This window comes from Empidonax traillii, unplaced genomic scaffold (assembly GCF_003031625.1).
Source record: "Empidonax traillii isolate 1590-97213 ecotype Southwest subspecies unplaced genomic scaffold, ASM303162v1 scaffold811:size284403, whole genome shotgun sequence".
NCBI classification, from domain to species: Eukaryota; Metazoa; Chordata; class Aves; order Passeriformes; family Tyrannidae; genus Empidonax; species Empidonax traillii.
The window spans coordinates 201,545-224,807 of NW_020956004.1; the positions used below are offsets into that span (position 1 = coordinate 201,545).

The 23,263-nt window shown below is 42.9% G+C and overlaps 1 protein-coding gene across 1 annotated transcript; it reads right to left on the bottom strand.

Annotated features, from left to right (window-relative positions):
- Positions 1–326: 326 nt before the first annotated feature.
- On the bottom strand, positions 327–12,035 carry RCN1 (reticulocalbin 1). Its single transcript, XM_027901766.1, has 6 exons — positions 11,809–12,035; positions 7,084–7,277; positions 5,423–5,601; positions 4,820–4,880; positions 1,646–1,845; positions 327–979 (listed from the first exon to the last, which is right to left on the bottom strand). Exons 1-6 carry the CDS (start codon positions 12,033–12,035, stop codon positions 872–874), a joined length of 969 nt encoding a protein of 322 aa, XP_027757567.1. The 3' UTR covers positions 327–871.
- Between the last annotated feature and the right edge of the window lie 11,228 nt (positions 12,036–23,263).

Genomic DNA, 23,263 nt, shown 5'->3' on the forward strand with positions numbered 1-23,263 from the left:
ATATACATAACAAAACCAGAACATTAGCCACATAAATCCGTCCTCTTATGTGGCAGAGGAGGCAGAAGGCCCAGAGGGGTGATATGTCTCATTCTTTCTCCATCACAGAGCTGCTGCCATTCACACTGCACGAACAAGTGCACGGCTCGGGTAAAGTGCGAAAAGCGTTGAGGTAAATTATGCTCCACGTGGCATAATTCCTCCCAGGAAACAGCGTAACCAACAGCCCCCAAACAGTTGTAAGTCACCCTGTTGTCTGTCTGAAGTCCACATCCCTTCTGCTCTGTGATGGGGGGTCAGGGAGAAGGGCCAGCTGCACGTGTGAACCAGATGATACCTCCTGCAGCACCTCTGACCCAAAGTGGGAGACAAAAAACTGCGTGGAGACAAAGGTTGTATCAAACCTCTTCTCTGGATCAAAATCTTAACTTTAAGTTGTTGTATGCTATTAAAAAAGACAACTAAACAACTTAATCTGTTTAAACATTAGGTTTCTTCCTAACCCTAGCTGCATTTCACTATGGTAAAAGAGGGTATTTGAAGAAAATATTTCACTATTAAACCTCCTTGCAATTATGTTTTTTAGAAGTGCCTTTTCCTTATCAGGCTCTAATCTACTCAGAGAAGTTACCTTTTTATTTTTTTCAAAAATAAAACTGTATTAACTATATATTGTATTTAACCATCTGAAAAGAGTAAAAAGCTATTTCTAAGCGGTTTCTGAGGTAATAAGCTGGCATGTTAAAAATATATTAATGCAAGTCATTCAGTCGTGAGTGTCCCTTGCCCATCTGCCCCTGAAAGAAGGGATGGGCACAGTGATTTCAGTAAAGTGGAGAAAAGGGGTGTAGCATCCTGGTTAGTATTCCTATCATAGTTCATCGTGGTTTCTTGTGAGGTCCTCTCCATAATTAGTAGCTTGACTTCCAACGAACATATTCCAGTTGTCAAGAACCTCCTCTTTCGTTAGTTTTTGATCCTGGCAGGAGGAAAACAAAACCTCTGTGAGAACATTTTCAAAGAAAGAAAATCCTCTGGTGTACTTTGCGGAGGATGGTTGCTTATGTCAGCGATTTACACACTCTCTGTGTAAGAATATTTTGGGTTTTCAGGTTCACACTTTGCTCACAATACACCTGTGAAGATCATGGAATCGAGTGTGCCACACTACAGGAAGTGGATGTACTGAGTCAGTCTTTAGTGAAAGGTATGTGCTTGATTATGGAACTGATTTTGCTACCCCCTATGTAAATAGATCTTTATTTTCCTCTTGTAATCGAAATTAACCTACCAAAGTCATGACCACCTAAAAGGCAAAGAGTATTTCTACTGTGTTAAAACACCCAGGCTTAAGATGACAAGTAGATTCTTATCTCACCTAACGAAAGGCAAGGGAACTTCTGGAGCTGACAAACTGTATTTTACTACTTTTGCTTTGTGATTCTAACCCTACCAACAGAAACTGGCATGGAAATATTAATGCACCAGCAATTCCAGCCTCTAAAACTCCATTTAAAGTGTACTAATACGAAAAGTCATCAGGAATGAATTGCTGCAAGCTGATATTTAAAAAAAAAAAAACAAAACAAACAAACCATAACAGCTTGTATTACTGCTTTAAAAACTACTGTGGAACGCTACATACCCTGTCTACATCAGACTCATAGACCAAGTGCCTGGCTTCAGCCAGGGCGTGATCATAGTCTTGTGGGAGAATCCAGTGCTGAATCTCATCTTTGTCCATCTTTCCATCCTTGTTGAGGTCACGAAAATCTGCAAATTGTTCACGCTCTGTAATCACCCACTCAGGCTCTGGTCCACCCTCTTCATTTGCAAACATATCAGCTGGAGAGGAAATAAAGGTCTCACTCGAGTCATATTTAATTTGCAAATTATGCACAGGCTGAAGACATTTGTACAGTGTTCCTCAGAGGAAGACCAAACTTTTCACTCTTTGCACAGCATCTCTTTGTACAGAAAATGAAATGTGGGGTGTAAATAGAGTGGCTGTGTGCATCTTCTCGCAGGCCTATTTCTTCACTGCTGGTGATTCTGTCCCTTCTTACATTACCCTTGTCTCGTAACTGTGCACTCCTGGTCAGGCTAACATGAGAGGTGAATGTGTTCAAAGGCCATCATCACTGAATTTCAGAATGAAAAAAATTCTCTAAGGGTCTTGAGTTAAATAGCAATCACAGGCTTTAGTGCTAGGCTCAGTCACATGGGGAGAAAGGAACTCAGCCATTTTATCTTGTCCCTGCCAGCAAATGTCTTTGTGGATAAGATCAAACTCCAGCCAGCAGAGAGTGATTAAAGAAAAAAAGGCACAGGGGAAACTTAGGCAAACAAAAAATTGCTAAATGGAACTTGCAGGCTTTTATCCTGCTTTTAGAGAGGTCTGTGTAAGAGACGTTCAGCTTAGTAGATGAGCCTTCTTTTAACCACGCAGTGCTGTAGCACATTCCAGAAGAAGATATTCTCCTACAGAGAATGAGCTGGAGAAGTCATGAATCAGTGGTGCCTTCTGTGAAAAACCACAGGCACAGGGGCACTTGTCATAGATTGGTACCTTGGGATGGAGCATCATTTGTGACACAGGATGCAGAGATCACATCAGTCCTGTGCTATATTTAGGGAGCATCGGCAGGACAACGCCACAGTGGCAGCTGCTATCAGCACAAACAGAGTTAGGACAGGAGCAGTGATTATTAAAGAGCAAGTGATTTGTAACTGAACTGGTTTTTGCATCACAGGCCTTCCAAATGATGAGTAGTGTGTCCACTTTGTTCTTCTGGTCACTGTGGCTAATCGGGGTTTTTTTTTTGCTCATCAGGGCTGCTTGTTCCTCGAGCCTTCCACTTTTCTAAATAGAATTAAAGCCTGCTTCTTGATACTACTCCTCTCCTATGCCTTTTGTGTTTGGTTGTCAAGGATGTGCTAAGGAAAAGGGCACCCCACGAGGCTGGTCTCAGGGCCAGAGGCTGGCTGATACCCACAGGAAACAGAAATGCTGATTTCAAAGCTAGGAGTAACCTTCCCTGACTCTGCAGTGTGAGTGCACACACCAGGCTGAAGTTCCCTATTGCCACTGTCCACGGCGTCCCTGAAATGTTCTGTCACCTGCCCATGCACAGTAAGAATTTAGTTCTCTTTGCTCAGCATGATAAGGGATATTTTGCTCCGCTGTTTCTGTAAATCTAAACCAAATTTTGTAAAAAACAAAAGGGGAGGAAAGAAAGCGAAAGAGGGAGGAAGCCTTCTGTAACCTTCAGCAGATTTCCCCATCAAATACTCGATCTAGAGACTGACATTTTTGGACTTCTTTTTCTTGTCTCCTCATAAACCATCAAAGAAGAGATTTAGTTTTCTGTTGGTTTCTTAACCCTGACTTCATGAAAATTAAAAAATAATTACATCTGAAAAAGGCAAGTAGGAATATTTAAGCATAGTTTTCTCAACTCATGAAGGAAACTTCAGACAACACATTCACTTTCTTTTTTTCATTTTTTAAAGTGCAAATTATATTGTTTATTTGAAGCAACTGACACGTCCTGTCAATTTGATTTTTATCCTCCTTGCCAATGTGGGGTGATCGTGACTAGAACATTCTATGTTCCTATCTATAGAAGACAAGAAAAACCTGCATTCACATGGTAACAAATGTTGACAATTACCTTATAATTATATGTAGGTAATGTCACTGAATGAACTGAAATTACTGCAGAAATTATGCTGCTCTGTTATTTCAGTCATAAATGAATAGCATTCACTTTCTGGGCTAAATATAATTTACAGGGAACAGAACCCCCTGCCATTAATTAACGTGTGTACGTTGTTCCTGATTCTGTGCGAAGCGATCTTTCCAGCACCACTTGAAACAGGAAGATTCATCCAAGTTTGCACTAATGCCTTCCTGGTGCTGCTTTCTCGATTTAAAACCCATCAAAATGAGTGCAGTGGAGAGGAGGGCGGGTTCTGGTATAGCAGTAATGATTCAAAAGGCTAAAATGTATCATGTACTGCCGCTCTCCACTCCTGCTTCTGTTTTGTCTTCGTAGGTCTAAGTGCACGACAGCAGCCAACTGCCTGGTGTGACTAAGTTTGTGTGAATTAACTGTGACTGATCTGCTGAGGATGTTTCCCACTTTGTTCTCTTTCTGCCACTGCAGTAATGCACTGCTAACTTTCACGCATTTCACAACTTCCTTGAGAACCTTAAATCTTGGCGCGGCTTTAACACGGTTCATTTTTCAGTGTATCTTCCATGTCTAGAAGAAATATAGTGCTATCACCGTTAGAGAAGTGTGGGGCTTTACTTACTAATTAGACTAGGAGAAAAACTAGTGGAAAGAAAAAAACTAGTGGAAAGAAAAGGTGAGTTTTCTCTTTTTGCAACGTGCGCTTCCCAGCTGTTTTGCATATTTGAGTAATATTCAAACTTGGGAAAAGACTAATTCACCTTCTAATCTTCCCGCATTTCTAAACATTTTTAAACAGCTGTTAATGTCATTTAGTATACAAAGAATATCCCTCTCATGAAAAATATTATTCCAGATCCTCTTCTCTTGTTCTCATATAACTCTTAGCTGAGTTATATGAGAACATGAGGAGGATCTTACGCTGTAAAGTGAGGAACCTTTTCCTGGTGATGTTGCCATCTGCCTAAAATAAAATTAAGCTTTCTGGGTTGGGTGGTTTGTATAAAATAGTTGAACTGGAAGAGGGAACTTTTTATTCCTGGGTTGTTGATGCTGCTGCAAATTTGAGAGATGGAAAATATGGATTGGAGATTATATAAGAAACAAGTATCAACACTTACCAATGTATTCGTCTTGATCCACGAAACCATCTCCATTTTTGTCTATGTCTTCCAGGGTTTCCTGGAAAACAGTTTTGCATCAAAGTAACCAAGAAAAATCTGAGAATTCTGACTATTTGCCTCTTTGATCATTTAATGTTTTTGAGGCCTTGACCTGCCCTTGTACACAAGTGACTGTGCTCTTACTAGCGCCAGTGTGATTGTTGTTTATACAATGAATACACAAATATCCTTTCATGCTGAAAAAATTCCCTGTATGAATGAACTGAGCACCATGCTCAAGTCAGGGGCAGATACAAGCTTGCATGAAACACTTGGGTGCTGCATGTCAGCATACCCTTCCTTTTATTTTGGTTTAAGTCTGTGCCCCAAGACCGTTTCTTGATTCCATTTAGGAGCTGTCTAAGTGCACTTAACAAGTCTTTTTTATATTGAGAGTTCTAAATCAAGTGGATTTCATGAAAGGCATCCCTTTCTGTTCCCCACTTAGCTATTATGTGTGTGTCTCTTTCTAAACCCTGCCTGGAAAGGTTAGAGAAGCACTTCAAAGCTCATCCATAAAAATAAAAGTGAAAATAATGGCATTGATTTTGCTCTGCTTACTAGGACAACAATGTTTTTCATGTGCTCAAACTCCTCTGGGTGGAGGAAGGCAGTGAATTCTTCACGAGTGGCAGCCAGGTCTCCATCCAGATCTGCAGTTTTGAATCGTCTTTCGTCTCTGGGCAGCATTTTCTTAAAACTGTGCTGATCAGTTGCATCTTGGAATTCTTCTGGATTTTCTGCAAATTAACCAAGACGATCTCAGAAGTGTTTTCCTTTAAAACACACTAGTACAATGAAGCTCCCCAATTTGTTGTTTGAGTCTAGAAATACAAAGGCTTGTTTCCTTCTCTTTCCTGTGAAGTTTTAAATTCAGGGGTCAATTTTTGAAGGTGAATTTCTTCTGTTGCAATCCAGGGTAATGGATTTTGCAGTATTATATATTAGTCCTCACAAATTTATATTTTACCTGCCTTTACAAGCACCACTGAGGCAGCATTTGGGGTAGATTTCATTCCCAGAAGTTTTATTCTTCTTTAGGAATTAATATGATCTACACAACTTTGCAGTTTCAAGAAGCAGGCAAACCAAAGAAAGGTGGTTTTAGAAGGTGGCAGACTGTCTGAAATTATCTAACTGCTACGCCTCTGCTGCAGGGAACCTAACAATTATTTTCAGTTTAAAACAATGACATTCTTTCAGGGTGTTCAGTGGCATAAAAGGAATGGTATTTGATATAATTTTTTTTTTAATAGGATCATTAAACTGACTTCAGACGTGAAAAATACTCATAACAATTTCACAAATCAGATGTTGGGAGACAAACACAGGTGAAAAATACTAGGCCAGGAATTACAGATGGGAATTTTAAGCATTCATTAACACAAGCCCACAGTGTAGTAGCTGTTCTCTGAATCTTGGGGATTACAGAGAGCAAAGAAAAAAGGCTGAGAAGGCTTCCCAGGGGTAATGCTGCAGGGATTGTGTGTCAAATATTTCCTTCCACAGATGTAACAGGCTCCATTTTAATCTAAGGTAGACATTGGAATGATTATTGCTACTGGAAGCTCGCTCTAGAAACTGTCTCTCTGGTAGGTAAGTATTGCTTTCTCATTTCCAGTAAATATAAATGGTCAATTAATACCGATTTGTTGTTCTGTCAGTATTGCCCTTTTAGCTTAAGTGATCTCTTCTCCTCATTTCCCTTCATTAACTTACAAAAAGCAAAGGAAATGGGTGAGGGCAGAATTTGGGTATATTTTTCAATAAATGTTTCTTTTGACTGATTTGTTAGGAATTTTCATCTGCAGTGGATCACAGTCTGAAGCACGTTATTCTCCAAATTTTAATCAGTAACTTTGCTACAGCTTAGATTCATTTTTTAGCATCTAGAATTAAGATTTTAGACAGAGTGAATTAACAAATATAGTTAATTACACAATATAAATATTTTTAATTAAAATACTATTTTAAATATTAAAAAATAATATATTTCTAACTGGAGGAGACCTTAATTCAGCTGTGTTAGTACATTTAATGATGTACTCTCTACAAGGCCTTCTTCGTGCTGGTGGGCTGCAATAACTAACTATAAAGTGCTTTTGACCTCTGAGCATTTATAAAATTTATTGTGAGTTTCAAGAGACCTAAACAAGACACCAAACTTCATACCTTATAATCCCCAAAATCCTTGAGCATACAATCTGAAAACATTCTCTTACCTAGATAATAACCATATGTGGCTTGTTTGTATTCTTCCCAGGCAATTTTATTGTCCTTGTTTAGATCATAGTCCTTCCAAACTTTAGCCACGTTTTCATAGATATAGCGTTTCTGTACCCGCTTAATCCAGGTTTTTAACTCCTCTGTCGTGAGATAACCATCTTTGTTGTCATCTATTCTATCCACAATCTTCCTGTAAAAAAAAAGAGATCAGAGTCCTTAAGGGTTGGCAGAAAAACAAACTGCATGTCAAGGCCACTTCTAGTAATCTTTATCTGGCTCTGATTTTCCACAAAAAAGGGAGTACCCAAAACTCATAAAGCTGCCCTACCGGTCTTAAGGGATACGTCTCTATTCATTATTCGTTACAAATAGATGAAATGGAACCTGTGCAATCCAAATTAGTGAACAAAGGGAACCTCAGATAATACCTGGCTTTCTTAGGTTGTGTCTACTCTCTGAGGGGCACCTGTTCTTCCCTGTCAATAGGGAGTGGCCAGGCTGGCTCGGAGCAGGAGAAAGCCTGCACTTGAGCTTGCTGGAGGCAACTAGGGCAAAAATCTAGGACATGGTAGACACCTGCAGTTTCTCCCCTGGCTTTCCAGCAGACTGACACCAGGGTGGAGTGACTTATATGGCTGCATAATGCTGGGGATGTATGCCATGTGCAGTCTTCCCTTCCATGCCTGTCCTTCCACTGCTGTTTCTTTCCTTCCATTCCCATGGAAAAGCAGTATTGCTGGGATTGCCAGGAATGTCTGCTACTTGCTAAAGCAATATTAGTCTGCAGCAGGTCTCCAGTCATTGGTGGCAGCTGGGACATAAACCACTGTCCTGGGTAAAGCTGCCACCCTCAAGTGCTGTTGAAATCAGGAGTGAAAGGTGCTGGTGTGCTCCCAGGGAAACTCCTGTATTTGAAACGTTCTGCACACAGCTGCAGATAAAACTCACCTGAAAAACTATATTAAAAAAACAAAAATAGGGCAATGCTGACTTCCTGTGCCTATGGAATACCTACATGTCATTGGTATGAAAGGGGTACAATCAGGAGCTGGCTTATCTAAATCCCGACTTGACATTCCTAAACCTCCAGGCAGCCAAAGGACCCAGGGAAAGGTTCTCCACTTTTAAATACTCTTTCCAATTCCACATTTTGGTTCTCCACAGAGAAACCAACCCTGGCCAACTGGAACTGCTTGAGTAGTGAAGCAATGTCCTTTCACAAGCCTTACCCATGAAAGTGGTAAGTAGTCAAACAACATCAGCAGCTTCTGCTGAATTCCCAGCAATCTTGTGCCAGCCTGATAGTATCAGACTGATTTTATAAACATGCCATTTCTGAGCTATGGGTGGGGGGGGGGGAGAAAAGGGGCTGCTGAATTTGCTTTCTGAATTAGTAAAGTATGAATTAACTGAGTAGAAAACCTTTTCTAAATCTCATGGAGAATTGACTGCCAACGGTCCCTTTCACTGCATGATGGACTGTATTTGTCAACAGATTTTCCCCACAATGAACTTGATTCAACTGGTTTATATGGTATTTCTTTCTATTGTTAAATGTATTAATTATAATAAATGATTTTGCCAGTAGCTCTTGGCTGTTTTTAACATGAAAGAAGTCAGGACTGTTTAGTAGATGTTTTATGCCTCTTCCTTTTCTCCTGTTTTTATAGGTCCATTGCATCCACGTGCACTGTTTCACTCTGCTTCTCAGCTGAAGATGGAGACAATGAAATAGTTTTGCCTACAGGCTCCCAAAGGCACAGGTATCAAGCTTGGACTGTGGACCTCACTTTTTATACTGATAAATTACCTGTAAAATGGCTTGTGTTCATTCTAAGCTAATGCACATTGATCGATCTGAAAAGCCTTAATGCCTCGGGTTTAAATGGTTAATTCTTAAATACAGAAAAAAATTTAAGGAGCATGGTAACAGACAAAAAAATTCCAGCTCCAGGAATTTACCTGCACAAGTGTGTAAATACCTGAAAGTTTACTTTCTCCCTTTAACTGAGGTGGTATTACAATCAGTATGAGTTGGTACAGACAACCTTATACCACCGAGATTTAAGCTGCCCAGTCTGTGAAGACATCTGGTGATGAAACAAAGTTGGGGCAAGGAAATCACTACTACCAGGTGGCTCAAAGAGGGAGGCTTCCCCTCTGCACCTGATGTGAGTACAACTGGCTTTGGTCTGTATAAAGCAGAAATGTTTATTTTGTGAGGATCTTTAATCATCTTCTGTGTTCTCTTAAAAGTGGCAGACCCCTCACAAACGGCAGAGAGAAGGTTCAGATGCCTGCAGCCCCTCTCCCCTCCTCCTCAGCCCACCTCCAGTCCCTCAATGCAATCATTGGATGCTGCACCAGGATTATGTCACACTTCTCCAAAGCCAGGTGAGTTGCAGTCCTGCAGGTGGATGGGCAGTGTGTGATTCCTTCTCCTTTGCCAAGTGATCCAGGGTGGGAGGACAGGGAGAAGGGATGCCCCTGTCACAGAATCTGCCATCGGGGTGGGTGCACTCCCAGGTCACAGTACGATGATGGGCTGGTGTGTGCCACCATCCCAATCCAAGATCATACTGTGCAGCTGCTCCTCCACTGAGGCTGCAGGCAGAGTGTGCAGGGCTATTTTTCTATGCTAGCTAGTTCCTTTTTGTTTGCTGGAACAAGGTGAGAGTGGCTTTGCATTAATGATGCCTAGCCCTGGGAGTCCAATCCCAGCACTGGTCATTGGGATGATGGATGTCCTGCCACCCTTCCTAAGCAAGGTAAAATAAATACAGCAGCATGCACTTTGGTTAGAGCAGCAGACTGTATGTCACGGAAATCATTTAGAAATAGCTTTTATTTAAATCTGTCTTCTTCCTAAAAGCCAATCACTTGTTGAGAAGTGACTCTATCTGTAACCCACTGGGGTTGCCCAGAATGAAACTGGGGAGGGGAAGGATGGGGGGGGGGGGGGTAAGCATATCTGATTATTAGGACACGAAATGTTTTTAAAATCCTCTCTTTAGCTCACAGGACCTTATCCAAAATTACAAGGTTGAGAAATGCTGAAAGTTATGAAACTTTCCCACAGGGCCCCTCAGGAACCACATCTCTGATATTCTGATGCACAATGCTTCCCCCACAGTGTGTGCTTTGGGACACTCCTGTCACCTCCATTTAAAAGGTTACTGACAGTGGCTGTAGCTTAATGTGCCTGTGTCACCTCTCCAAGGGGCACACACTGAGATCACCACAAGTTAAGCTTCTTCCCTTGCTGAGCCGACGTTTGTAAACACCATTTAAAAACAGCTGTATTGTTAAATCACACCCCCAGCTGAATTATCTATTCTGCTGTAGGTGTAGACCAATTTTAATAAGTCACATCCGTTCTAGTGACACGCTTTTGTAAGAATCTAGGTCATAAATCCTGTACGCTGAGAACACGGTCCCTTTCTCTCCTTCCTGAAACAATGTGGATGAAGCCGGTCATTTCTGGTAACTACTTTATCTGTCTAGTCACTGAGATACACATAAATAGTAGTGACAGCCTCCAGAAGGATCAAGAGGTCAGTCAGTGAGATTACAGTGCTACTGCACTAAGGTCTTAGGATGGACCTAGACAGACAATCAGTGAGTACCATTCCCTGTGGTACTTTACTTGGCAAGGGGAATCTTAGTGAGAACGTGCAGATATTTCAAATTATCTCCTTGCCAGTAACCACATTAAAGGATCTTTCCTTAATTCCTGTTAAACTTAGTTCTGCTTAATGGTCTGGCTTCCTGCAGATTCCAGGCAGCACCATGGAAGCGAGAGCAACACTGAAACACAGCGGGCAAAGACATCTCAAGTGGAAAAGCTGTGGGAAGATGCTTCAAGCAGACTTGTGAACGTAGCTGTTAAATAAGGAGTGATTTAAACTTGAATCACACCGATGTGGTGGGAACAAGTGACCCAGAGTTGGGGAGCTGTAGCAGCAAAGCCCTCCAGCAACAGGTGAGGTCTGTCCAACACCAGGCACAGCACCATGTACAGCAGGTCCCTCCTGTAGGGCCAGGAAAGGCAGGAGAGAAAAACACCAAAGTGATGAATTGTTGGCTGCTCCTTTACAAAACCAGCAGGGTGCAAGAGAATTAGGCCGAGAAAGTTGGCGCTGGAGAAGAGAAGGTTGCATGGAGACCTCGTGGCAACCTCCCAGTATCTGAAGGGGCCTACAGGGAAACCAGAGACGGACTCTTCATCAGGAACAGTCGTGATAGGACAAGGAGCAATGGGCAGGAATTGCGAGAGGGGAAATTTAGGTTAGATATTAGGAAGACGTTTTTCCCTGTGCGGGAGGTGAGGCACTGGAACAGGGAGGCTGTGGATGCCCCCACCTTGGTGGTATTCAAAGCCACGTTGGATAAGGCCTTGATCAACTTGGTCTTAGTGGGAGGTGTCCCTGCCCACGGCAGGAGGTGGTGGTGGGGGAAATGGGACTAGGTGGTATTCAAATTCCCTTCCTACCTCTTAATGTTACGTGATTTCAAGTAGAAATCTCAGAGTTATCGCTGCCACACCGGGGTACAGGGTGCTGCACTGGGGTACAGGGTGCTGCACTGGGGTACAGGGTGCTGCACTGGAGGGTCCATGGAGCGGGCACAGAGCATCCCACCCCGCTGTGACACCAAGGCACGGCATCCCCCAGGCCGGGCCCTCCCCCTGCCACGTCCGCCGCCCCGTCCGGCCGCCTCACCCCAGGCGCTCCCGGCTCTCCTCCGGGCTCAGCTGGTCGAAGCTCCGCGCCTCCTCCTTGCCCAGGAAGGCCTCGTGGTCGTACTGGAAGCCGGGCCGGTCGTCGTGCTGGGCTCCGGGCCGCGCCCGCTCCTGCCGCGCCGTGGGTTTGCCCAGCGCTCCGGCCGCCAGGAGCAGCGCCGGCAGCAGCAGCAGCAGCAGCGCCCGGCCCGCACCCACACCCGCCATGGCCCGAGCCCGCACCCCGCTCCCACCGGCCCGACCGTCCGCCCCGCCCCGGGCCCCGCTCCCCGCCCCGCCCCCGGCACGGCCATTGGCAGCGGGGCCGGCCCGACACGGCCCGGCTGGGCCGCCACGTCCGCAGCGGGGGCACGGCCGGCGGGGAAGGGAGGGGAGGGAAGGGGAGGGGACGGGGGTCCCTCAGCCCGCCCTCACGAACACGGAATGAGCGCGCTTCGGTCACCCCGAGCGCCAGGTTGATGGTGGTCTCTGCTGTCACCCTGAGTTGGTTGGGAGAGGACAAAAGTACGGTATTTTTGTTTGTTTGTTTGTTTTCTTTTCGCGGTAAGTAACAAGAAAGCTACAAGTAAAAAAAAAACACAAAAACAAAAACAAACACACACACCCCCTCCCGAAACAAAACAAACAAAAATAAACAAGCAATAAACGAAAAAGAAAAAAATCCCCCCTCTTGACCCTGTCTTGAGTGTTACAGCAATCCGACATCCCCTCAATGCGGGGGATAAAAAAGGGTTGCAAGCGCTCTCACAGAGGATATTTAAGGTAAGGGGGTCACTGTCACTGTAAGGGAAGCAATCTCGGTGTCCTGAAAACGCAGGGGAGAGAAAGCCCAAACCATCTAGCGAAGAGAAAGGTTTTGGTTTGTCCTGCTTTGCTAAATTAAGAGTTATTTTGCTCACGGTTGTAAAAGTCTCTAGGCAGAGGTAACTGGAATTTACCCATTATGATTCCTTTTCCTGTGTTACACTCTTAATTCACAATTCGAGAACCACACTATAGAGAGGGCTGTCGTGGTATGCAGCCTGTTGCATGTTATGATCCTGTTGCTGAGTTCATCCTGGGATGAACTGTAGGACCACAATGTGCACCACCAGCAGGGCTGCTCTGTCTATTGTTGCTTTGAACCTGAGGGCATCACTAGTTCCAAACTGCAATGACTGCTTTGTTAGCCTGGCCCACAGGGTATATAAACCACATTTATGATGTGGCCTTTGGGTGTGTCAGTAACGCTGACATGCAACATGCAGGCCACAGCTTCCCCTTGCACTGTTGTTACCCTTGGTAGACATCTGTTTGACCTAAACCTGTAGCTGAACTGTGCTTGGCACAGGAGTTGCTTGTAATGACAGCAGAAATGTGATGGTGATTTCTACATTTGCTGTTTTCTGCCTTTTGTGACTTGTGCAAAGTGCGAATGCCTCAGAATCGTTGGCAACAGTAGCAGATTTCAAAGATTTAAACAGTCAAATATATTGGGTTTTTTTACTTAATTAGACAGTGTGGAACACTAATGCACCCCTTTCAGCTCAGTCACACGAGCTGCCCTTTGCTTTAGGTCTGTACAGACTGTGCTCTGGGTGTGTTTGTACATCCAGAGCTGAGCAACTGCTTCAGTGCTGTTGGTGAGAGCTGTGATATGCATGTGGCAGCTTGAAAACGGTTCAGCTGATCAGATTAGCAGTGTTTGAGTTTACGAAGTTAATGAGATGTAATCTTTTTATTGTGTTTGAGTTTGGTTGTTTTCTTTCTTTCTTTGTATTAAGCACATAGCTGCAAAACAGGGTTTTCATTAACATCTTCAGGAGTCTCGTATTTGTGTGATAATTCAGATGTGGCTCTTTTTTGTGCCTCAGCCTTCTGAAATTCCTGCCCCTGATTCCTACATCTATAATTTTGTTTCTGATGTTTTCCCAGAAGTGAGGCTGTGCCGAGGGGCTGAATTTTTAGCTTCTTGATCCACAAGTGATGGAGTGTGCTGCTAGTTCCGAGAGGAGTCATTTGCACGAGTAACAGGTAGGCTTTGCTGCCCATCAGTACTGTGATCAGACATCAGCTTGATGCTTGTGGAATATGCAGAGGAATATGGAGTTGTTTGAGGGATGTGGGAAATGAGTCTATGTGTTTTGTTGTCAGAACAATTTGGAGCCACTTCTGTGAGGAAAGCTCCAGTAACAGCAATGCAGAATGGGCTAAGTGCCTACGAGGTCATTCATCTGAAAGCCTCCAGACACTGAGAGGGTTTGCCTCAGGGGTATGGGTTCTGGCCATTGGAACATTTTAATTTTGCCCTGGGTTTGGGTTCAAGTGTGAGCGAGCCCTGAAATGGAGTGATCTTACAAGAGATGGGAAATCACGAATGTTCTGATCCCTTCAGTCTTGGTTTGGGACCAATGGTAATGGCAATAAAGATTTGATTTATCCAATATGACTTCTTGCGGAAAAGGACTGATATTGTGATTACTTGTCTTTAGAGGGCTGAAGTCTTAGATTTTAATGCTGAGAATAGGGTGCACAAAAACAGTTGTTGATCTGGTCAGTCATAGTATTGTCAGATTAACTTTTTAGTATTACTCAGATTAACTGTTACAGATTTTGCTGTTGGGCTATTGTGACCTTGCACTCTCAATCCTCTGTGAAGGCATGCCTTATACTCTGTTTACTCAATTCACAAAATAGTAATTTTATCTTAAGTCTTCTATCCAAAATGCCTGTTTCCTATAATACAGAGGGTTTTTTCCCTGAAATATTTGTGTTTTCTGGTTTAGAGGTATTACTATGAACATCTGTGCAGAGAGAAACCTACTGCTACTGAATGATTAATTAGAGTTTAAGGTGCTGTTTTCACAATCCACACTTCTCTCAGTAATGCATCTGAGATATATACACATAAGATTTCTTTGTAGCATTGCAAAAGAGCAGTCTGCAACATCGAAAATGTTTTTTAGCAATGCAGCAGCAGGCATGCTGGGTAGTTTATAAGCTTTTAATGAAACACTGGCAGATATTAGGGTTTTATGGGCTGGAAAACAGTGCAAATCAAAGAGCTTTGCTTACTGTTTATAGCGCTTTTCCCCTGAATCTAACAATATTTATCTCGCTTCTTCCATCTTGCACTTGGCTCTTCACATATTTACTTTCCCTTTTCACTGACAAATTTATAGTCTACCGACTGTTTCGTATGAAATATACGTACAGCTACAAAATGCCTGTCATTGTGGGCATCCAGTTACCTGGATAAAACCTGAGATGCCTTGTTTCACATCTGTCTTTGTCTTCAGTCTGCCTGTACCCTAACGAGGGTACACAAAAAGTCAGCCTGCAAAACTTCTCGAAATCTTCTGCCTCCCCTAAATCTGGGCGGCATCCCTGACCATCATGCAAAGACATCCTGGTATTGAGACTTGTCTTCCTCTGTTCTTCACAGAATTCCTTTGTATATTTCCCTCTCCCATGCGGGTACCTCATGGAATTTGGCTGCATTTACGCAGAGATACCCGTGTAAAGAAGTAAAGCACTGATACTTTTCACTGGTTTTCTCATCAACAAATCGAGTTCGTTTCAGAGTCTCACACAGCTGTGACTAACAGTCCCCTGAGGCAACCCGGGGGAATGTGAGTAGGTTTAACTCAGCAGTCCAGGGATCTCGTGGTGACCCTTTGTTATCAGGGAGTGATGGCTTTCAGGGGCTGGATACTGAAACACAAGTGAGCTCCGCTTACTGGTGGTGAGTGTGGGGAAGTACCATCGTTCTTGGGATCAGTGTGGCAGGCTGCCTGGTTTCCCATGGAGAACTGTGAAAGGCTGGGTCTGGGATTACAGTCTATTTCAGCTCTGAAAATATGCATTCTGCAGCTCAGTTAGGGAGAATGGTGATCTTTGATGATAACTCTCTTAGTATTACAAGGAGGTAAAAATAAATGTCTGTGAGAAGCAGATGATTTCTAAGTAAGCAGAAGAGCTTGTTTTTCAGAGAAGCTACAAGTGGAAAATATAACAATTTTTCTCCTCAGTTCTACTGTACTCAGTAAGTCCAAAATAACTAAATTACAATATTCCTTTTATACAGAACATATGGATCCTGTGGGAAACCAGAAGAGATCAGAGTACAATCAGATCCCAGCCAGCAAATACCAGCAGAAACATTGCAGGAGGGGAAATGGGGGACCTTTAAGAGAACCACTTTGACTAGATGTAGTTTTGGCTTGTCCTGACTAGCTGCTTCATCACACTACCACGTCCCTTGACTTTTTCTTAGCATGGATGTAGTCTACCTCATCCCCTTCCTCCATTTCTTTTCTTCATCTTTGGCTTGGTTGCCAGAAGCGAGTTTCTTGACATAGTCTGCCCAAAATAATCACGCCAATACTTATGAGGCTGACAACCTTGTTTGCTCTGTATGATACACCACTTCTCTTTCTCTTTACCTTTCTCATCTACTTACTTACACTGTAAACTCTTTGGCAGGGATTTTCTACTCTTTCTACTGATTGATTTCTGGTTACTGTTACTGGTGACTGTTTCTACTGATTTTCTACTGAGTATGTGCAGTGTCTTGCTCACTTGGACATGGTCTGAGTTGTCCCTGGAGGTACTGTTGTCAATAAGCATACTTAAGAACAATTTTGGATCGCTCAGGAGCTGTCTTGAAGTTTTTTTGCTCATCAGGAATCTTTGTGATTTGTGTTTTTTCAAACATTTACATTTTCAAGTGTATAAGAAGATCCCTTGCTTCTGACAGCATGAATCCGTGCGCTGTATGTGCAATTTGCCCTGGTAATTACTTATGTATGGTGATAACCATAGCAACATCCCAGGTAGATAATGTCATGCAAATTACTGCAGCTCCAGGGATGGAAGATGTTAATACAAGTATGTACTCGCACCCCCTGGTCTTCAACATTTTGCAGTGACTCTCCCTTTCCCTCCCCAAAACACGTTGGTTTAAAATTTCCTTTCCTCACTGGGATCGGGAATCAAAAGAAAACCTCTTGCTATTTTTCTCATTTGTATTTGCAGAGGGAGGGGGAGGGTGGTCCTTCAATGTTTCTGTCATGAATAATTTTGTATGCACAGTGGAAATTCCACAGTGTATGTAGGGCATAAAAGTCTAGAGACTTGGATGCACTGCGGGGCCGTGTTGTGCCTAAACTCGAGTTCTTGCGTTTATAAACACGGAGTGTGAGCGTGCAGGGGTGGAATTGTAGCCACAGCTGTTTGGACTGAGGTGTAAACCTCCTCAAATCATTTACAGAAGATATGGGAGAGTAGCTTTGTCTTTCAAAGCAGACACGCTGTAGCTGAATACTTATCAGGGTCAGTGCATTGTTACTGAAATGAGGAAATAGCAGAGAAGAAGCTGGTAACAGTTATCCCTTGTTTAGTCATAAACAAGAGCAACAAAAAAAAAATCTACAGGAATGCTGTTCTGCATATACACTAGTCCTTGTCTAACCTTAGAACCCTGGAGGTAGGAAAATAAGCCTCTAACCTGTAACTAGAGTCTTGTGTTAAAGATATAAAAAAAAAAGCAAGCAAGAAAATTGGTTAAGTAAAGGTTTTGCTTTTCTAATGAAGAATGAAATTGTTGCTGAACTTTTTTTGCTTTGCAGTTAAATAGCGAGAATGTTGGTGTTAGTGCTGCAATCTGTGCTGAAGTTACTGATTACAGAAAGCTGCACTGCCCCAGCCATTAAACGAGGAAATACCCTGATAAAAGAGAGTGGAGACTTGTGGAGAGTCAGAGAGAAATGGTCCAGGCAGCCAGAGGCACATATGTAATCAGATCCCAGTTTGTATGGTACGTGTTCCCAAAGCAGGCTGTGCTATTCATTAGGCCAGCATTGAATTGTCTTCATCATAAAAGCATAGTCTTTCTCAAACAGAACCATGGTGGGGAGTGAAAACAAAAGTATTGAAGACCCTGAGCAACTTTATTTGTGCTAGAGGTAGTAAATGGAGAGACTGCTAATTAACTGAAGATTAAAATACTACCAATCTATATCCCTTGGTATCTGTACAGGGGTGTTTGCCACTCTCACAGGTCTGCCTGCAAATCCCAGACTGTAAGGTTTAATCTCTTCCCCTTTAATTTCTCTGTGAATTAACAATTCAATACTTTGCCCAGTGGTAGCACTGGCAACACTGTTCAGCTGTGCCACCCTGCCTAGCACAGCTATTGATGGCGGTGAAATTTGAAAGGTACTCATATCCAGGTGATCCAGTTTGTTGCTAAACCTTGCAACAGCGCTTGGAGCTACAGACATCCCTGATTTACACTGGAGGCTTTCTTTAAAAGTTGTATTCAGTTAGGACACCCAGCTGAAAAACCCAAACTGCACTAGAAAGAAATATATGAAGTTAGGCTTTTTAATCATCTGACAGAAGCTATTGAGTCTAATTATCTGCAGGAGATTTTGCCTGTCTGTCTACTTTGCATATTATAGATGTTTTTTTGTCATTTCTGTTGTCAGCGTGTGGTTGTCTGATGATGGGCTCTCCTTAGATCCCATGTCACATTGAAGAGAACAGTAGATGCCTTGGAAATACAAGGATAGCCAAACTGAGACCCCAACAAGTGAAATGCACACTTCTTCAAAATCAAATGATTGATAACTGCACTGCTCCACCTCCTGGACCCCTGTTTGTATGCCAGTTTCATTGTTTGACCAGCATCACAGCCAGACAAGGCTTGACTGCAATTATCCAATCTTCTGCTTTCCATGGCTAGGATGTCTTCTTCAGGGCTCAACTGACCTCTTCCTAAGTAAGTCCAGGGGATACTGGGGATCATCACTGGCATATTTTTTTTGCTTCATGGCAGTCTTGTTTTTAAAGTGTATTTCTATATGGCTTTGATTTATTGCTTTTATTCACAGAGTGAGGTAAGATTAACAACGATTAAAAATGAAAAGGCTACAAGTAACTTAGAGAAACATGTTTGAGAAACAGTGTCAGTTTTTAATGAAACTCATAGCACAGGCATTCAGTTGAAGATCTTAAAAAGTTCATCACAGAAACTGCTGACCTTGCAAAGCTTCCCTCAGAGCTGCAACACCGTTCCAACACAGGGAAAAAACTGTGCTTGAGAAAAGATTTGTCTGGGTTAATGCCACATTAGGGCTAATGTTGGATTTAATGACTCTGCTTCCCTGCTCTAGCAAGGGTGTTGCCTTCCTCCACTTGCTGGATCCGTGTTTTTATTAATTTTCTTCTAGCTGATAAAACCAAACCAAGGGAACCTTCCAGCATGTGGAGATCCCTTATATTAGCCAGCTGTGCAGTTTGTACCTAACAAGTGGGTATGTTTTATCAACAAGCAAAGGAAGTAATGACATCAAATTCATATGACAAAAAAGCATGTGTTTAACAAGTAACATTTTATGTGCATGGTTTTATTTACTATCTCTTCTCCTCACTTTTTCTGCCTCACCTTTGCTAGTTTATGACATGAGGTTCAACGCAACCTTGTGTTATCACATGCAGCAGACAGCAACAGGGAGAAATTGGCTTGTCATTAGTGAAAATTGTAAACCCAACCCTAAAATAAACCCTGCTTTTGGCCACAACCTCTGCCTCCTGAGTGCAAAAGTGAAGCACAACCCACAGCTCTCATTGGCCATTTTGAACCCACAGTTAAAATCTCCATGTGCCAAGGTCAGGTGTAGACAGGATTTATCAGAGGGATGAGAGATGCATGAGTGCATCCAGGCAGAGCAGCCTGGAATGGAAGTATCCAGAGGAATGGAGGATCTCAGCTCTCTTTCCTGGCTCTTTCTTAGGGTTGGCCAGCACAACAGGGCTGGCTTGGAAATCAAAGTGGGAAACTCCCTCTAAACTTAGACATTTTCTATTGATACGATATAACATTATTGCCCACTGTAATTAAGCTACCTAAGGACAGAGGCACCCCAGCTGCCAAAGAGGTCTGTCCAATGCCCACCAAAATCAGCTGAAAACATCTTTGTAACTTTAGTGAGTTCAGTTTGTCAACGATGCAAAGCAAAGCCACGCAGCTTTTAGGGCAGGAAGTGCAGCATGCTGGAAGCAATATGAATTCCTTTTGCTCCTTTTTGCATCACTAATTTTTATTTATCACACAAAATCATAAGCTGCACATAAACTTAAGTGCAGGCATAATGTACGTTACTACGATAATAGAGAAGCTGTGCTCTTTTAACCGGACAGATGAGAGAGAAATAGGCACATTGAATGAGTTTCTCCCCAGTGGAACGTTCAAATTCCTCATTTTTCCAAATCTTTAAATTCTAACTTGTCTGTTAAGGATACAGAAGTATAATTACACTACAATGTGCTCACAAAGGACAACACATCAACTAAATTTCTTCAGACAACAGCATATGAATGTCCAAAACTTGGTTGAAAGACTTTCATGTGGGGCCTTGCACTCAATATCTTTTCTGAGTTTTACCATAGATTGGCTATTTGGAATTTACAAACCATTCAACCAGAATACACAACAACTGCGGTTTTGGATGTGTATAAATAGCACTCATGTAAGTGGGGTTAGCTGTTTAAATATATTAATTAAGGGAAGCCTACTTTTCCAATTATTATTTTGTTTTGTAGCCATCAAGATCTCATCACCCCGTGCCTGGCTGATGACAAGTATGGCAAACTAGATAGGCAAAGCCAAAACACCTATGGAAAAACATATTAACTAGTGCCAGAATTGTGAGGTGAATAGGAGATTTAGATAAACTGAGTTATGAACTGAAACTAGCTGTAGCACATGGCTGTAAATGTCAGTGAACCAAGCAAGCTAATTCTTTGCCTGTGAAGTAGTGCTGAAACACATACTATATGCAGTTTAGGTTTAAATATAAATATGGGATTACCTTTTAGGTTGTGAGACAGAATCATATAGGCAACAAACATTACATCTTGGGTCTTCTATGAGTGAAAACTGTTGTGTCAAATATGGTTAGTTTAGTAGGGTTGATGGGCTTTATTCAAGGTTCCTAGAATTTATCTGCCAAGCATAAATAATTATTTAACAACTAATAGGGCAAGGCCAGAAATATAATAGCTTTTATGTTGAAATTAACATCAAGTGATCTGTAGACATCTGCTAAGCAAGCCAAATGTGGTCTATGTGCTGTATGTTTTGCCTCACTGCTTCAAAATAACAAGCAGTGCTTATATTTGGAGGGGCAGTTTTCCTTGTTGAAGTGGAAAAAAAAAATGTTCTGATACAAAATCACTTGCACTGTTAGGATCAAATGTGTGATGAACATTAAATAGCCCTACAAATTTAAATAATGCTCGATGTTGAGATTTCATCCTTGCAAATGCTCGTTTCTGATGTGTGCTTACTGCGGTTCAGAGGGAGATGAAAGTCCGTTCCTGTTAGAAAGAAAACAAAATATCACCCAATATATTCCAGCCCTGAGCTGTTTCAGCTTTCTGGGGTCCAGTAAATGTGGGAGCCTGGGCTGCAGTGAACTCGATTTTTTCCAAAATGACCAGAAGGGCGAGGGAACCTTAAGAAAAGCATTAAGAAAAACCTTAAGAACAGCGTTAAGACGGACTGAAAAAGTTCCAAGTAGCAAAGACCCTTTCCAAGCAGATACTCGCTGTTGCCTTGCAGGGATCTGCACTGTGTGTGTAAGTGTTTGGGTTATGTGGATGCCAGAACAGAAACTGCACTTCCTTTCCTTGAGAGCACCACTGTTGGCATGGCCTGTTTGCTTTGCTGGCTGTTGCAGTTCATCTGCTTTCAGGGCCAACCATTCAATCTTTGGCATCTTCTCTAGGGGTCTTGGCCTTTCCTCTGTTTTAAAAGTATTAGAAGGAGGTTGAATTGCTGAGTGGGGAGTGTAATCTTTGTGAAGCCAAGTCTAAAGATGTTAATAAGCTGAAAGGGCCACACTGGCAATTTACTGTGTACTGTGCAGGAATGAATGAGAGACTCATATTCATTGTGCTTATGTATGCTCAAGTTCTTTATGTCCATATTTAGATCTATTAACACGATAAGATTAAGCCAACTTGGGTTTCTTGAATGAACAAAGCAGTAAATGGCAGAGCCTCAACAACAGACCCCGTAAATGTGTACTACCACCAGCAGCATGACTAACACTGGACCCGAGATCCTGTGGGGTTTGGCAGTGGCACAGAGGACACTGCTCTGAACAAGCTGGATTCCCTTTCCTGCAGGAGCCTTGGCACCAACCTCGCTGTGAGCTGGCTCAGGCTTTTATGGGGGCGCTGAAGGCTGGGCTCCGTGCTGGGCTCAGTGTCTCTGCCCCAGGCTTTCTGGAATACAGGAGTGCAGCCTCAGGCTGCTCTGCTTCACCCTGCCAGGAGTCCCTGGGAGTTGGTCTGCCAGCAGGGTTAGCCAGAACACACAGTGCTCCAGCCAAAGTCAACTTCCCCCTGTGAGGGTGACCGCAGTAAGGAAATGTTAAATACTGCCTGGGCCAGTTCTCAAACCACACTTCACCCTTCCCAGCAGAGATTTCCCCAGCAGATTAGTGGCAGAAATCTCTGTCCTGTGCTGGTGACTCTGGAGGATGGAGTTAGGGAAATAGGACAAAACACCTGGAGGATGAAAGCTGTTATACTGACAAATCATAGAACCACAGGATGGTTTGGATTGGAAGGGACCTTAAAGTATTATCTGGCTCCAAACCCCTGACAATGGGCAGGGACACTTTTCTCTAGACCAGGTTCTTCACAACAAACCTAGCTTAGTCTGTGTCTGCTGCTTCAAACCACAAATGATGAGAGGGAAGAAGTTCCTTTTGCAAAGGTCTCATCTTGGATTTCTGTATTGCAGTAGCACACAAAGGAGTTTGGAGTGTCCTGAGACAGGAATGCTACTTAATTTTGTCCATGAATGAGGCTCCTTGTCCAGCACAGGCAGAGCAAACAATATCCAAGCTGGATGGGGAGTGGCCAACCAGTTCTGCTGTTTGGATATCGCAGCCCTGACTGCTGCAGGGACTAAACATGGGACGTCATTCTGGATAGTGTAGTTGGGCTTCTTTGCAGGCACTCATCTGATGTGAGTGAGCAAGTTTCTCTGCGCCTTTTGGTGTTGTCTTTCTGTGGGAAATGTGAATTGCTGATTCTAAGTCATGACGTGTAAGGGTTCCTGTGCTGTGCTGAGGGTGTGTAACAGCCCATTCAGCTTTACTTTGATGATTAGGTTACTGCTTTTAGTACAAAATGCATGGCAAAGCAGTCATTTCTATGCATGTTCTAGGGTGGTGAATTATTGCATTTTAGCACTTGACATGAGAGTAATTTACACACAGTCACTGCTTTGTCTTCCATGAAAAACAAACCCTCTACCAGCAGATGCAAGAAGTCTGGTAAAGATTTCATATTATTAATGTTTACAGCATGTGTTGTAGTGCTGCCTGTTAATTACCCCATTTAGGAGTGTGCCCTTCTGCTGCGAGGGGTAGGCG

Coding starts and splice junctions, on each gene's coding strand:
- RCN1 (XM_027901766.1), bottom strand. CDS start 12,035: ATGGCGGGTGTGGGTGCGGGCCGGGCGCTGCTGCTGCTGCTGCTGCCG. Junction 7,278..11,808: donor GAGAGCCGGGAGCGCCTGGG/GTGAGGCGGCCG, acceptor TTTTTTTTACAG/GAAGATTGTGGATAGAATAG. Junction 980..1,645: donor ATGAGTCTGATGTAGACAGG/GTATGTAGCGTT, acceptor TCCTCCTGCCAG/GATCAAAAACTAACGAAAGA.